At 33.5% G+C, this 15,000-nt stretch overlaps 1 protein-coding gene across 6 annotated transcripts in view; it reads left to right on the top strand.

The window, feature by feature from the left end:
- LOC144978456 (uncharacterized) overlaps positions 1–15,000 on the top strand; it is a 548,967-nt gene that overhangs the window by 394,540 nt on the left and 139,427 nt on the right. The window contains exons 1-2 of one of the 6 annotated variants that reach the window (XM_078924554.1): positions 4,746–5,113; positions 7,376–8,255. The exons of 2 other annotated variants lie outside the window; for them this stretch is intronic. In XM_078924554.1, coding sequence (XP_078780680.1) covers positions 7,861–8,255 — 395 coding nt within the window. In that variant the 5' untranslated portion in view covers positions 4,746–5,113; positions 7,376–7,860. Of the gene's footprint in view, positions 1–4,745; positions 5,114–7,375; positions 8,256–15,000 lie in introns of those variants that run through there. 3 more of the 6 variants (XM_078924552.1, XM_078924553.1, XM_078924555.1) reach the window with 3 other exon arrangements.

Genomic DNA, 15,000 nt, shown 5'->3' on the forward strand with positions numbered 1-15,000 from the left:
CAAGAATGATGATTATAATGATAGACGTACTATTTGAAATTCATTTTTCATAATAAGATGGAGAAAGCTATGGACGGGTTAAATGAGGCATAAAAATAGGAAAATAAAGAGCTTGGAAAACAACAATGATAACGATTTAAAATGAAAACTATTAAAATAATATGCGTATTCATACTTTCTTTCTAAAGAGGTGTGTTTATGATAATTTCAATCACCCCACCCCCTTTCACCACCCTCCCCTTTCTACTCATATATTTATACATTTATCTTTGTTAAACTGAACTTAAACATTTGGAGATCACTTAATTATTGTTATTTTCCATCAATTTTGAAATACATCTAAAAACATATTTATCCCACAGTTTTAAAAAGTTTTATTTTGTTTTTAATCAAATCATTATTCCAACAAAACTAGAAACGATTTTAGTCAGGGGAGTCTTTCCATACCACCTTACCTTAGACCTAAGTTCCTCTACCGTAGCCATCATTAACTTATAGCCTGACACTAGAATCCTCTAGGACTTACAGTTTGACGTCATTTTTTAGTTTTGTGCACCGTCTAGTGAGTTGTCGTTAGTTGTGCTCAAGGAAACATGTGATCCCATTGGTTGAACTATTGAATACAACTCACATTTTGCTTTCTTTTGTGTCCAAAGACGTCTTTTGACGTCATTTTTTTGGTCAGTGTCAGGCTATAAGTAAACGATGGCTACGTCTCTACTGTCTTTGACACATCGGGCCCTCCAGATTCGCCATTCCTCCCTGTCTTGTGCTGCCATGTATGCCTCGTCCAATATCATCGCGTGAGATGTTGCTGGCTTCGTCCGGTGTCATCTCCATTTTAAGATCTTTCTCGACAGTTACTTTCCAAGTCGTCTTTGGTCGTCCTCGTTGTGATTCTTCTTCCGTTCAAATTCGTTTTTTTTTTTGTTTGTTTTGTTTTGTTTTTTTTTTGGTTTTTTTTTGTTTTGTTTTTCTTTTTTTTTTTTTTTTTTTTGGGGGGGGGGGGGGGAGGGGGGTGTCAACCTTCATGCGTAGGACGTGTCCTAACACGCTGAGACGGTGTTGTTGGATGGTGATCGTAACGTCCTGCATTTATTTGTAGAATTACAGTATTTGTTATGTGGTCTATGTAGCTGACATTGAATATTTTTCTTAGGCATCGTTGTTAGAATGCGTTGAGAGGTTGTTGTTGTTGTTGTTTGTTTGGTTTGTTTTATTTTGTTTTTTTTTTTTTGTTTTTGTTTTTTGACTCTTGCATACTTTTTCCATGGTTTGCTTCCGTATAAAAGGACTGATTAGATTGTTCCTTTAAAGATGTTTATTTTGGTTTTTAGTTGGACAGTCCTTGATTTCATTATTTTGTACGATTTTACAAATGATAAATGCTGCATTTAAGTTTCAAATTCTGGTTGTTATTTCCTTGCTTATGTCAACGTCACCTCTGATGTTAGGCCTACTTTCTAGATGTGTAAAATCTCCAATGCGTTTGATCTTATCTACCGAAACAATTATTTCTGGCATCAATTATTTCTACCACCATCCCTCTCTAAAAATCCCTAATAAATTGCGTCTTTACTCACCTTGAATTAAGTATTGTATCTCTATTATATATGTTGCGTCTACGAGTAGAGATTAGATCTATCTATATTTTGTTAGGGCTGTCACGCTCTTTTTTCCTATGGTGACAACCCTATCAAAATAGAGAACAAAATCTATATATTTTTTGAGAGGGATGGTGTTATAGAAGAGCTCCCTTAGACAGGTATGTAATTATCATGTTTTTATATCATTAAAAATTGCAAATTCATCTTTTAATTGAAAATTCACAAGAGCTGCCAACACGAACGTTTGAGTGGTGTTTAATAGCCGTGGAGAAGAACATTAACAATTTTAATTTTATACGATAAAGCAACATTCCTAGCGATATAAACCATTTGTCTTATGATTTCTTAACCAGTTAACTGCTGTATTTTGGCATGGGGGGGGGGGGGGGGGGGGGGCATATTAAAAATTTGGCCAGAAAACTCGTCCTTTAAATATCGATCGCCTTGGCAAAAACTCTCAAACTTGGTACTTCTCGAAGTATTCCTAAATAAAAGTCCCAGGTTTGAATTTTTTTTTTTTTTGCCGAGATGAGGGCCATTTAAATCGATCGATAATTTAAAGGACGACTTTTCTGGCCGAATTTTTAAATATATGTTTGTTTTTTTTTTCCCCCCAGAGTAAGACAGTTAACTGGTTAATATTCTAAATAAATGTTCTGAAATCATATAATGCAGTTTTATCTCTACACATTCCAATAACAACACTAGGAGAAACTCTGGTTTATAAGAACTGTAATTATAATGTAACGGATGGCTTGGTACACGGAGGAAGGGCTTTGACAAGCTGTCTCAATCTAAATCTGTTGTTTGTGGGTGGGTTCTTTTTTTATTATTATCCTCTATCGTCTATTCTCTTCTCGTTGATCCTCTCTATTCCCTCTCTATGGCTTGGTCTATTCTGCCATACTTTGAAAAGAAAAGAAAAAAAAAAAAAAAAAAAAAAAAAAAAAAAAAAAAAAAAAAAAAAAATAATCAAAAAAATCAACAAGACAAACAAACAAACAATAAATAGAATTTTTAAAAAACGTTTTTTTATCATCTTTCCCAGAAAACTTTTCCATCAAATAGCTTTGATAGCAATTATCGATTTACTAGTTAACTGTCGTAATTTGTAAAGACTCGTGTATTAAAAAAATTTGGCCACAAAACTCGTCCTTCAATATCGATCGATTTAAATGACCCTGATCTTGGCAATGAAAAAAAAGCAACTCTCAAACCTGGGTCTTCGGGAAGTCTGCCTTAAAGTCCCAGGTTTGAGAGTTTTTTTCCAAGATATAAGGGTCATTTAAATCAATCGGTATTTTGAAGGACGAGTTTGTTCAGGGCATTTTACTGGTTAAAATGACTCCAACTTGTCAAAAAGCCTCAAAACTTATACATCAAAGAGTTGTTCGGTTTGAAACTTTATGACAAATTCGGGGTCATTTTAACTGATCGATATTTGAACGATAAATTTTATTCTGGCCACACAAAAAAACCCAAAAAAAAAACAAACCCCCCAAAAAAAACAAAGCAAAACAAAACAAAACAAAACAAAAAAAAAAAAAACGAAAAAAAAACAAAACAAAAAAAAAAAAAAACCAACAAAAAACAGACCCAACGTACTTTGCCAGAATAAGTCTGTGTTCTATACCTGGTCCAAATTGAAGCAGATTGTGTCATGAGCACTCTCGAACTAAAATACCTCGAAACTCCCTATAAATCAATTTTACCAATTTGTCAGCAATATTTATTCGTCATTGAAAAACCTTAATAAATAAATGAAAAAAAAACAACAAAAAAAACAGACCCAACGTACTTTGCCAGAATAAGTCTGTGTTCTATACCTGGCCCAAATTGAAGCAGATTGTGTCATGAGCACTCTCGAACTAAAATACCTCGAAACTCCCTATAAATCAATTTTACCAATTTGTCAGCAATATTTATTCGTCATTGAAAAACCTTAATAAATAAATGAAAAAAAAAAACAACAAAAAACAAAAAACAAAACAAAAACAAACAAACAAAAATCTTGCCTGTTTTGCGTGCAGGACCTTTGATTGCTCAAAAGCTTTGTCATGCACTTTTATGAAGGATGCTGTTCCGAAAGATCAGCTTCATAACAATCGCAACAAAAATACACAAATACTATAATAATATATTATTTTGATGAAAAATTAGGGGAAAAGTGTTTTTATCGGTTGTGCTGGGTTGAAAATTAAACGTAAAACTGACAGCATGAACATTATAGAAATTATAGATTTTGTTGTTGTTGTTTTTTAAAGTGTTGAAAAATTGTGGACAAAGTTTGTTTGGAAGGTGATATATATATAACGGTGGTACGCCGGGACGGGAATTCCCAAATGATTGGTCAATAAATTCCCGTGTCCAAGGTTTGTTTACAGCACGTGACCTTAGTTGGATTCCTGATATTAACATGACGTCACTTTGTCTCGCCAGATAGGATTTTTTTGTTTGTTTTGTTTTGTTTAGGGGGGGGGGGGGGGGTCTTCCCGGGCCCTCGACAGACAAGAAAAGCGACGATCTCGAACCTGGATTCAGTCAAAGCAGAAGACTTGAAAATATTTACGTTTTCTGGTCATTTAGGTTTTATTTTTGACCTATTCGATATATGTTGATGCTATGCGTTGAGGTAAAATACTCAGAACATCCGTCAGTCGATGAACGTTAATCCTTTGATATCATTAAATTTTTGTTTAAAATGTCAAGACATCTAACTTCTACGTCATGGCACAAGACCGAAGGGCTAGAGCTCAGGTGGTCGCTGGTTCGGATAAGTAAGTAAGTAAGTAAGTTTAAAATGTCACAAACATGTCTGTCTAAAAACAATAACAAATAGATAAATCGTGAAAGACTCTCCCTCTCTCTCTCTCACACGCACACATACACACAACAAACACACACCTCTGTGCTCATACACAAACGCACCCACCCCTTGCCCTCTGTTCAATGAGTGAGCGTCGCGATGAATGCAACTGAATAGCAGTCAAGAAATCACAATCGACAACCACCTTCCTTTCCCTGCCCCCTCCCCTCCCCTCCCCCCTTCACGATTTCCGTTCAACTAGATACCATTCTCAATGGTGAATACATTGAAGAATCGCGTAGAACTAACTGCGTCTACCTGTCGTCGTCGAACTACGCGGGTAGTAGTAGAAGCAGCGCTACGCTGTCCGTTGTGTCTGGTGCAGAGAAACAGTAGAAGTTGTGTTCTGTTCGCTCACGATCACGACGACGAACAAGGGGGAAAACCGGGCCGTCGCCGCCGCTCGAGGTACCTCCGCTGCCTCCTCCGCCGGCCGCTAGCTATACAACCACCACCACCACCACCGCCACCACCAACATCAACATCGTCATCGTCAAAGCAAAGCACTGCGAGTGCCGTCGTCGTCTGCTCTCCCTCTCTTCATTCGTCTATCATCGTGTAAATTTGTGTGGATTTGTTTACTTTAGCATCTGTGTCACCTTCGCTCATCTCTGGGATTTTAGTGTGGAGAGCAATAAAAGTAATAATTTAATTCCTTCATTTAAAAGAATTTATACCTGTAATTGCTCTGTTTCTGTGTCTACATTGCGATGAATGTGTGTTAAAATGGTATTCTTTCAAGGATTAGATCTATCTCACCATGGATTATTGCAATTCTATTGAATTATTATTTTCACAATTTGAAGGATTAGAATTATTCTAGAGTTTGTTTTGTTTTTCACACCGGATTGTTCAATCGTTAATTAATTAAATTATTGGTATTAGAATACTGTGACATATTAAGTAACTGTTCGGTTTGGTTTACTCCAGTTATTTCATCATGATTTGAGATTTATAACAATGCTAATATTATTACACAATTATTTTTGCATTGCGATTAAAAGTCAAAGTAAACGTGTTGTATTTACACTGTCAATTACAGTGCATTTGGTTTATTTTCACAAATAAATGGGATTATATTGTGGTTTACTATTTTAGATATACTTTTTTTTATTATTCTTATTTTTGGGTTTGTTTTGTTTTGTTTATTTTTTTTTTAAATTGATAAACGGACAGTAGATTGGCCACGATTGCGAGACTTCCTATAATAACATTGTAAACATGTCAGAAATAATCGGGTTCTACGTTCACGCATTTACAGGTCTGATAACCAGACACAATTATGGGCTTGTTTTAAAATTGTTGTAATGGACGATATTTTGTGTTGATTAAAGAGTATTTCCATTACAAGAATGAGTCCATGACAGTTTGGGTTATCAGGCCTGCAAGTAGGTATACGTTGATAGGATTGTAAGATAATTTTATTAAATTTTTTTTTATAAACATAATTGAATTGGCTGAACCAAATTAAACGTTGTGTTTTCACAAACTGGTTTTTGATAATTAAATAAAATAGTAATCCCTATTACTATAAAATATTTAGAGTTGTTTCAATGATAATAGCAACAATAATAATAATAATGATAATAATTATAATAAAAATAATAATAATACTACTAATGATAATAATAATAATAATAATAATAATAATAATAATAATAATAATAATGATGATGATGATGATGATGGTGATGTTGATAATGATAATAATAAAATAATATATCATATAATACTGATAATAATAATAATAATAATAATAATAATAATAATAATAATAATAATAATAATAATATAATAATAATAATATAATAATAATAATAATAATAATAATAATAATAATAATAATAATAATAATAATAATAATAATAATAATGATAATAATAATAATAATGATAATAATAATAATGATAATAATAATAATAATAATAATAATAATAATAATAATAATAATAATATATTAATAATAATAATAATAATAATAATAATAATAATAATAATAATAATAATAATAATAATAATAATAATAATCAAATTAGTTAATGATAATAATAATGATATTGAAAATGGCACACACCCCCCCCCCCCCCCCACCCTCTCTCTCTCTCTCTCTCTCTCTCTCTCTCTCTCTCTCTCTCTCTTTTTTTTTTTTTTTTTTTTTTTTTTTTGCTTTTTCTTTTCTTTTTTTTTTTTAGTCATAAAACTAAACAATATTCACAATGAAAGTAATGTAATTAATTATATGTTGAATTGTTGTAAATACAGTGTGTTTATTTTCAGCCTTAAATAGAATTCTTATTTCTAATTGATTTTAATTTTGAAATTTTAACTTGATTTTGTCTTCACTCTCGAAGTTTTGATTAGCTACATTTTTTGTCTATGGTAATTAAATTCTGATATCTCTTTTTTCACGTGATCAAATCAAAGAAAAAAACCAAAAACAAACAAACAAACATGCAAGAACAAAAAACAATAGAAAACAAATTTGTTGTTTGATGAATAGTTTAATGATCAATTTTTTTCTGTGTAGAAGAAGTCTTCAGCTTTGTGAATACATTATATTAGTAACACACACCGACCGACTTCGGCAATATTATTCAGTGAATGGTAATTAAGTTCTGATGTTTTGATTCAAATTAAACAAAGCAGTAACCAATAATGAAAAATAAATAAATATAGGCAAATTAAATAAATAAATAGATAAACGTTTAAAAATTATTTGATGAATTGTTTAAGGTAATCATAGACCAATTTTGATTAATAATCAAATCAATTTATTGAATTAATTTAAAATTGTACTTTAATCAACTTGCATTCATAATTCATATGAATATATCATGATTAATAACAAAAGGTGTACGTAATTCAATATAATCAATTAATGGCTTTTTTTTCGTCATTAAAGGCATAAGCTTTGCATTTAATTTCAGAACAAAACTATTTCGATTCATCTAACACTGATCACAACTTTGTGTGTTTTTATGGTGTTGTGTAAGGATATACTATGAAGACAGCTGGTAAAAATGTAAACTTTACAAGTACGACAGACTATAAACTGAAGTACGCAGGTAGTAAATTTTACTCACAAAATAAAAGAAAGGAAAATGGAAACAGAAGTTGAAGACGATCTTGCACACAAAGGAGACATTGCGATGTCGCTGATGGATAGAATGTCCTAGAACCAATTGGATAACGAGAGTAGGGGTTAAAAAGTACAATTAATTAATTATCTAGAAAGAGTAGAGAAACGAGATTTGGATTGGCTATCAGTTATAAATATACCAACTGTGTCGTGCGAAATCGATTTGATAGTGTATACACCTTCAGGGGGAAAAAAAAGGGTGTTTGTTTTCAGATATCGGATCGTATAAAAATATATAAAAGGTGGTCATGAAAATGGCGCCCAAATCGGCGTATTCCAATTCTGTGTTTGAAATTCGGGATGATTTGTGTGTACATAATGATAATTATTTCATTTCAAATTCGTCCTATGAAGGGAGCTTTAGTTCTGATGACGGGAGAGAAGAAAGATACCTTACCAGCAGCAGGCATTCCTGGGTGCCTTCTTCTTCTTCTTCTTCCTCTTCTTCCTGTCGGGATTATAGTGATGTCATGGTGAAGAGGCATCATAGCCATCATCACCATCATCATCATCATCATCATCATCAACAAAATAATAGTTTTGTGCTCTTATTGCTTCTACCTTTGTTGTTATTTTCTTTTGTGGATGTCACCTGTTGTTCTGGGAACTTACAGCCAATTTTTTGGAATACTAGTAACTCCATGTAAGTAGTCAATTTCCTTGGTGTTATAATCAAGTCATTTTTCTCTCTCTTCTCTTTGGTTGTTGCCATTCTTAATTTTCTTAATTTTCCCTTTTCTCTCCTTCGCCCTTTAACTCTTAGACAATATTCTGAAATTTATAGGTGGAATTCTTCTACATGATATTCCTCTAGCCACTCCATTCCTATGCTATTCGGCCCGTCTCTCTCTCTCTCTCTCTCTCTCTCTCTCTCTCTCTCTCTCTCTCTCTCTCTCCCTCACTCTCTCTCTCTCTCTCCCTCCCTTACAACTTACACAAAACACAGTTTATTATAAATTTCTCCCTCGAACCCCCCAACCCTTCCATCTGTCCCTTATCTATTGTCAATAAATGAATATATAAATAAATAGAGATATCCATTATATTTTACTATCACTATAACTATTACCTCTCTCCTCACCTCCTCCCCCCCCCCCCCCCCCCCCCCCCCCACTCACTACTTTGCATGAGAATACATTACACAATATTCTAAATTCACAAACAAACCTATTATTATCACATTGCAATCCAAATCATGATAATAATGGATTGAACCACATCAGTCTTCGCCTGCCTCGCCGTTGTTAATGATAACAAATGAATTATAATTAATTATAAAGGTGTTGAAAATCTCACCACTCACCAAGAGATTCTATCACCTGGAATCTCACAAACCTCTTCACCGTTCACACCTCTGGCTACATCCTCGTTAATTTCATTATGAAAAATACCCCAGCTCTTAATCTCTCCATTACAAGACAATTATCACATCCTTTAACTACACCAACAACTTTCACCTCCTCGTCATCGCCAACAACTCCGTGATTCATGACCCATTAACTCACTCAATCCTAGAGAATTTTGCTACTTTTCAAAATTAAAAAAAAAATGTATTAAAATTGAGCATGTGGAGGGATAGTTTTGTTCAACTACCGTAAACATGTAAAAGTGAAAAACATTGGCTTTGATACTACGCCTATAATGTGTCTCAGAAAAAATGTAGTAAATATATATGTTTGAATAATAATAATTATGATTTGTACAAATAGATTAATAATATGGTTGAACGAAGGGAATGGGTGAATGAGGACAGCATGAAGGAAAGAGAGAAGTAATGAATGTTTGAATGAATAAATGGAGGAACGAATGTATGAAAGAATGAGAGAAGGAATTGTCGTCCTGACGAAGAAGGAATGAAAGAAAGTATGGATGAATATTAATATTAAGTATCGTATATTTTGTGGACAAGAAAAGAAAACTCCATTTCCCAGGAAAATGAAAGATAAATGAATTGAGGCAGAGAAAAAAATTCAATAGAAGTAGAAGATGAAATGAGATATATTGAGTAAATAAGTCGTTATGTTTTGTCCCCGATAAAAAGAGCAAACTATAGTACTTTGATCCTTTCAATTCCAGTGTGTATGAAAACAGTTCATTCTCTCTCTCTCTCTCTCTCTCTCTCTCTCTCTCTCTCTCTCTCTCTCTCTCTCTCTCTCTCTCTCTATTTTTCTCTCCCCTATTCTCTCTCTCTCCATCCCCCTCTATCTCTTTCCTTCTTTTCCTCCCCCCCCTCTCTCTCTCTCTCTCTCTCTCTCTCTCTCTCTCTCTCTCTCCCCCTCTCCCTCTTTCTATCCCTCTTTCTCACTTTCTCTCTCTCTACCACATACTATTTTTCCCTCTTTCTCTCTCTTTCACTCCCCGCCCCCCCCCCCCCCCCCCCCCCCCCCCCTCTCCCCGCTCTCTAAAGATTAACCTAAAGAGGAAAAAAAGCGGTTAAAGGGAATGAAACAACAAGAAAAAAGAAACAAAACAACGATAATAACAAATATGAACTTTACCACTTCAACCAAAACTGCTATAGACCATCTCGGTGTGCATAATAAAGGTTTACCTCTACAATCACCTTTATATTCTACTTGACTACAGCACCTACAACACCAAATCCGCCGCCATAACAACATCAACATCTACTTCAAACGTCATCACGTCATGATAAATTTCTTGCCGTTACATTTTATTATATCTTATAACTTATATTATTCTCTTCACCGTTCTTCACCGTAAATTATTATTGGTACCATTCGGTGCCAGGCTAAGTCCGTTGTACACGATGTGGTGTGTTTACGCCTCCTCCCCTCCCCTTGTCCATACGCCATCCTACTCCACCTGTGTCTTCACCAAAAATATAAAAACTGCTTTTTAAATGTTCTTAATACGATAAGAAATTATTTAATGATTAAAAAACCCGATGGTTAGTTCAAAGTTATAATAAATTAAGTAATGATTGTCGTAACACTGTTTTTAAAGACTGCTAAAAGTAATTTTTGTTTTTGTTTGGGCCATTTGACCAACAAGTTTTTGTCATTATAGTTGTTGTTGTTATTATTATCATCATCATCATCACCTCATCATCATCATCATCATCATCATCATCATCATCATTATATTTGCTTGCTCGTTTATTTATAATGGATATTTATTTATTCAAACATTACTGTATTTTTATCCATTTGTATTTAATATTTACGTGTCGACGTGCTTATCTTCGTGGTAGAGTCTAAGTGGTGAGTTTCTCTTCCCCCCCCCCCCACCCATCTTTCTTTTAAATTCACCCCCCCCCCCCCCCCACACACACACGCACGCTTTCTTCATTTAGGCCTGTTTGTATTGATCGAAATGAAACTCAACGTATTTCAGTTTTCTTTTTCTTTTTTTTTTTTTTTGTGCACCCCTCTGATTGCTTCATCTATGTTCCTATAAGCCATTATTCCTACAGCTTGTTGTTACGTATCTATCTGTCCCTATCCCCATCGTAGTCTTGTCAAGGGAGGTAAATTAGAATCCCGTTTAACAAAAGGCATGACCGGGACCCGGGGTTCCCCGATCAAAAGATTCCAGGATTTTAGCTAGCACGCACATCTTTTGAAATACAATACATTATTGCATTCTATATATTAATAATTCATATTGCTCGTTATTAAGACGGATTACAATCTGAACATAATTATATGTTATATTTATACACACTGAAACGAACACATAATGCACGCACACACTCGCGCACTCATATATATAGGGCATACATTCACATATACAAACATTCAATTGCTCCTCCAGTGTACCAGCTTTCTTTTTGATCTTTGCTCTTTCTTTTTTTTCTCTTACTCTCTCTCTCTCTCTCTCTCTCTCTCTCTCTCTCTCTCTCTCTTTCGCTCTTCCTCTCTCTTCGCTCCCTCTGCCCCTCCTCCTCCCCTCTCAAATTATCTAGAGGGAGACGAAGAGGGAAAGGTGGAGAAACCAAGGAAGAGGAGGGTGAGAGAGAGAGAGAGAGAGAGAGAGAGAGAGAGAGAGAGAGAGAGAGAGAGAGAGAGAGAGAGAGAGAAAGAGGAGATGTTTCAAAAGTAGAGAATAAGTAGGAGAGGATAAACCCTAATCCTAAAGTGATTTCAAACACTCTGACATCAAAACGTAAACAAAACGGCTTCCCACGATTTCTTTATTTACCTGAAATCACCCCCCAACAATGGATTGCTTTCTTCTATTGTAACGCATAGCACACAAAAATATAATCAAAAACCCTTTTTAACCCGTTCCTTCACGTTACGGCTTCGTGCCTTTAAGACCTAGATTAGATGTACTACCTATGTCGTGTCCAAAGGTGAAAATTTGATTTGACGTTAGAATTATTTTTAGCGACGTCTTGTCACAACTCAATACGTCAAACTTTACCCTTTCCTTACCAGCAATTTTCAGAATATAAATTTCCCAAAATTTCACATCCATCCATCCATCCGTCCGTCCATCCATCCATCCATCCATCCATCTTCCCCTCCGTCCCTCCCTCCCTCCCTCCCTCCATCCATCCATCCATCAATCCATCCATCCATCCACCCATCCCTACATCCCTCCCTCCGTCCATCCATCCATCCATCCATCAGTCAGGTCGGGTCTGTCACAGAGGATAAAAAGTCCCTTTTCTGTCTTTGATCATGGTAGCGTTTTATGCCCCCAGCTGTCAACAGCACGCACATCACACAGTCCTTACTACACATTACAATGTACATACAACACAGTCATGACAAAGGTGTGTTTTGTTTTAGTTTTTTTAAAAATATTTTTTATTAAAAATTTCTTAAAAATCTTGACCAAGGTGTCCATATTATACGATTTTTATTTAGGACGAGACAACAATAACAACAACAACAACATGTACAACAGCAGCAGCAGCAGCACAAAATATCATCACTTGTAACAATAAATAAATAAACAAATAGATACATTTAAAAAATCAAACCAAAGAAAAAAAAACATTTTATAAATTAATTAAAAATAAAATCGTTAAAAAAAACCCAAAAGACATCAAAAATAAAAAACAAAATCAACCAAAAAACCCCCCCAAAAAAACACATTAAAAAAAAACAGAAACAAAACAAACAACTTGTCATACCTCAACTCATAGTGAATTTATTCAATTAGAAAAGAAATGTTGTTTCATTTATTATTTATTACTCTCAACTTTGAACTTGATATTATAATAGATATTATTATAGTTATAGGTAGTTCAAAAAATCTAAAGTAAAAGATAAAAACACATTATGTTGAATAAAACAACAACCACAAAACACCACTTTATTTATTTTATTTTTTTATTGTATTTTATTTATTTATTTAATTAATTATTTATTTATTTATCTAGTTTATTTATTTATGTATTATTATATTCATTCCTTTAATTATTTTTATCCCGTTATTAATATATTAATTTATTTAATTGGGGTTTTATTTTTGGTCAATATTGTGCCAGCCTCTACTTTGTCTAAGTGACGCTTTCTTCCATTTTGTCATACCCCCCCCCCCCCCTCTCCCTAACCTCTTTTCAACCGATATGCCCATGTGTTTACTTGAATGTTCCTAGTATTTTAATGTTAATAACAATTTTTTTTTCACCAGGCTAGGAAACCGTGTCATTTCTATCGCATGCGTCTTTAAGGCTTCTTGTTAATGTCAGCTTCCTTGAGATGTCTCGATGATGCCAGCCTAGGAATAAAAAAAATGAATGAGTAAACAAACAAACAAATAAATAAATAGATGTATAAATAAATAGATAGATAGATACATAGATAGATAAATAATAAATAAATTTATAAATAAATATATGACTAAATGAATGAATAAATAAATAAATGAATAAATGAATAGATAAATTTGTAAAATGTATGAACCAGTAAACAAATAATCAACAACTAGATAAATAATTGATTATATGAATGAATAGATGAAATATAATAGTTTATATTATGATGAATAGAAGTAAACAAACGAACACATCGATACATTGTGTGAGATAAATACATGGAATATTATTTTTTTCATATTCTTTTTACCCCTCCACATGTTTCTATCTATCTGTCAATCCCCTCCCCCTCCCTCACTCTCTCTCTCTCTCTCTCTGTCTCTCTCGTTTCTCTCTTTCTCTCTCTATCTCTTTCTATCTATCTATCTTTCTATCCATCTATCTATCTATCTATCTATCTATCTATCTATCTATCTATCTATCTATCTATCTATCTATCTATCTATCTATCTATCTATCTATCTATCTATCTATCTATCTATCTATCTATCTATCTATCTTATCTATCAATCTACCTATCTTTCTATCCATCTACCCCCCCCCTCTCTCTCTCTCTCTCTCTCTCTCTCTCTCTCTCTCTCTATCTATCTATCTCTCTCTCTCTCTCTCTCTCTCTCTACTTTCACATTGCTTTCCCAATCTCCTTCTTTTCACCGCCCACTCCGCTCTTTTACTTTTTGCTCTCTTTATCAGTCCAATCTCTATCTCCAAATCTATTATAATACTCTTTCTTTCACTTACTCCTTCGCCTCTTTCTCTCCACTCCAATGCCCCCACCCATACTGTTATCAGAACGTTAGGTTGTACGTACAACAATGTATCCAACCAACTAGAAACATTGGGGGCTATTCTATCCGAATCGCCACAACTCCCACACTGTGCCTTACCAAACTATAACCGTACTGCCGCCCCACTGTGCTTACTTTACCCCAATATCAGCTTTTTATACCTAATAATAATAATAATGATAATGATAGTGATAATAATAATAATAATAATAATAATAATAATAATAATAATACTAATAATAATAATAATGATAATAATAATACTAATAATAATGATAATGATATTAATAATAATAATAATAATAATAATAAAATAATAATAATAATAATAATAATAATAATAATAATAATAATAATAATAATAATGATAGAAAACTTACCTAAAAAAAGAAGAAAAAAAAAAGATAAAAACTAAATAAACCAGAAAAATTCAAAAATAAATAAATAAATTTTTAAAAAATCAATTGTAAATAAGAGTTTTGACCAGAAAAACGTTTAAACTAAATTCAAACTAAATCAGTAGCGATTAAAATGACAAAAATAAATGTCTCTAAAGGTCTCAAACCAGAGACTTCAGGAGTCCGAATCGAAACAATTTCACTTCTCTCTAATGTGATAAATGCACAGAAAATATCACGTATGACTTCTGGTTAGAGTAAATCCGAATCTGGCGTGTAAAGGGATGCAGAGGACTCGCCACTCTCCACCCTGAATGTCCCGTGAATGGTCCATACTTTGTAAAATTGTATGTTGTAACGGGTATATCTAATAACATACTACATGAACTGTCCCGGCTGTTTCTTGGT

This window comes from Berghia stephanieae, chromosome 8 (genome assembly GCF_034508935.2).
Source record: "Berghia stephanieae isolate SIO BIC M18660-M18661 chromosome 8, UCSD_Bste_1.3, whole genome shotgun sequence".
NCBI classification, from domain to species: domain Eukaryota; kingdom Metazoa; phylum Mollusca; class Gastropoda; order Nudibranchia; family Aeolidiidae; genus Berghia; species Berghia stephanieae.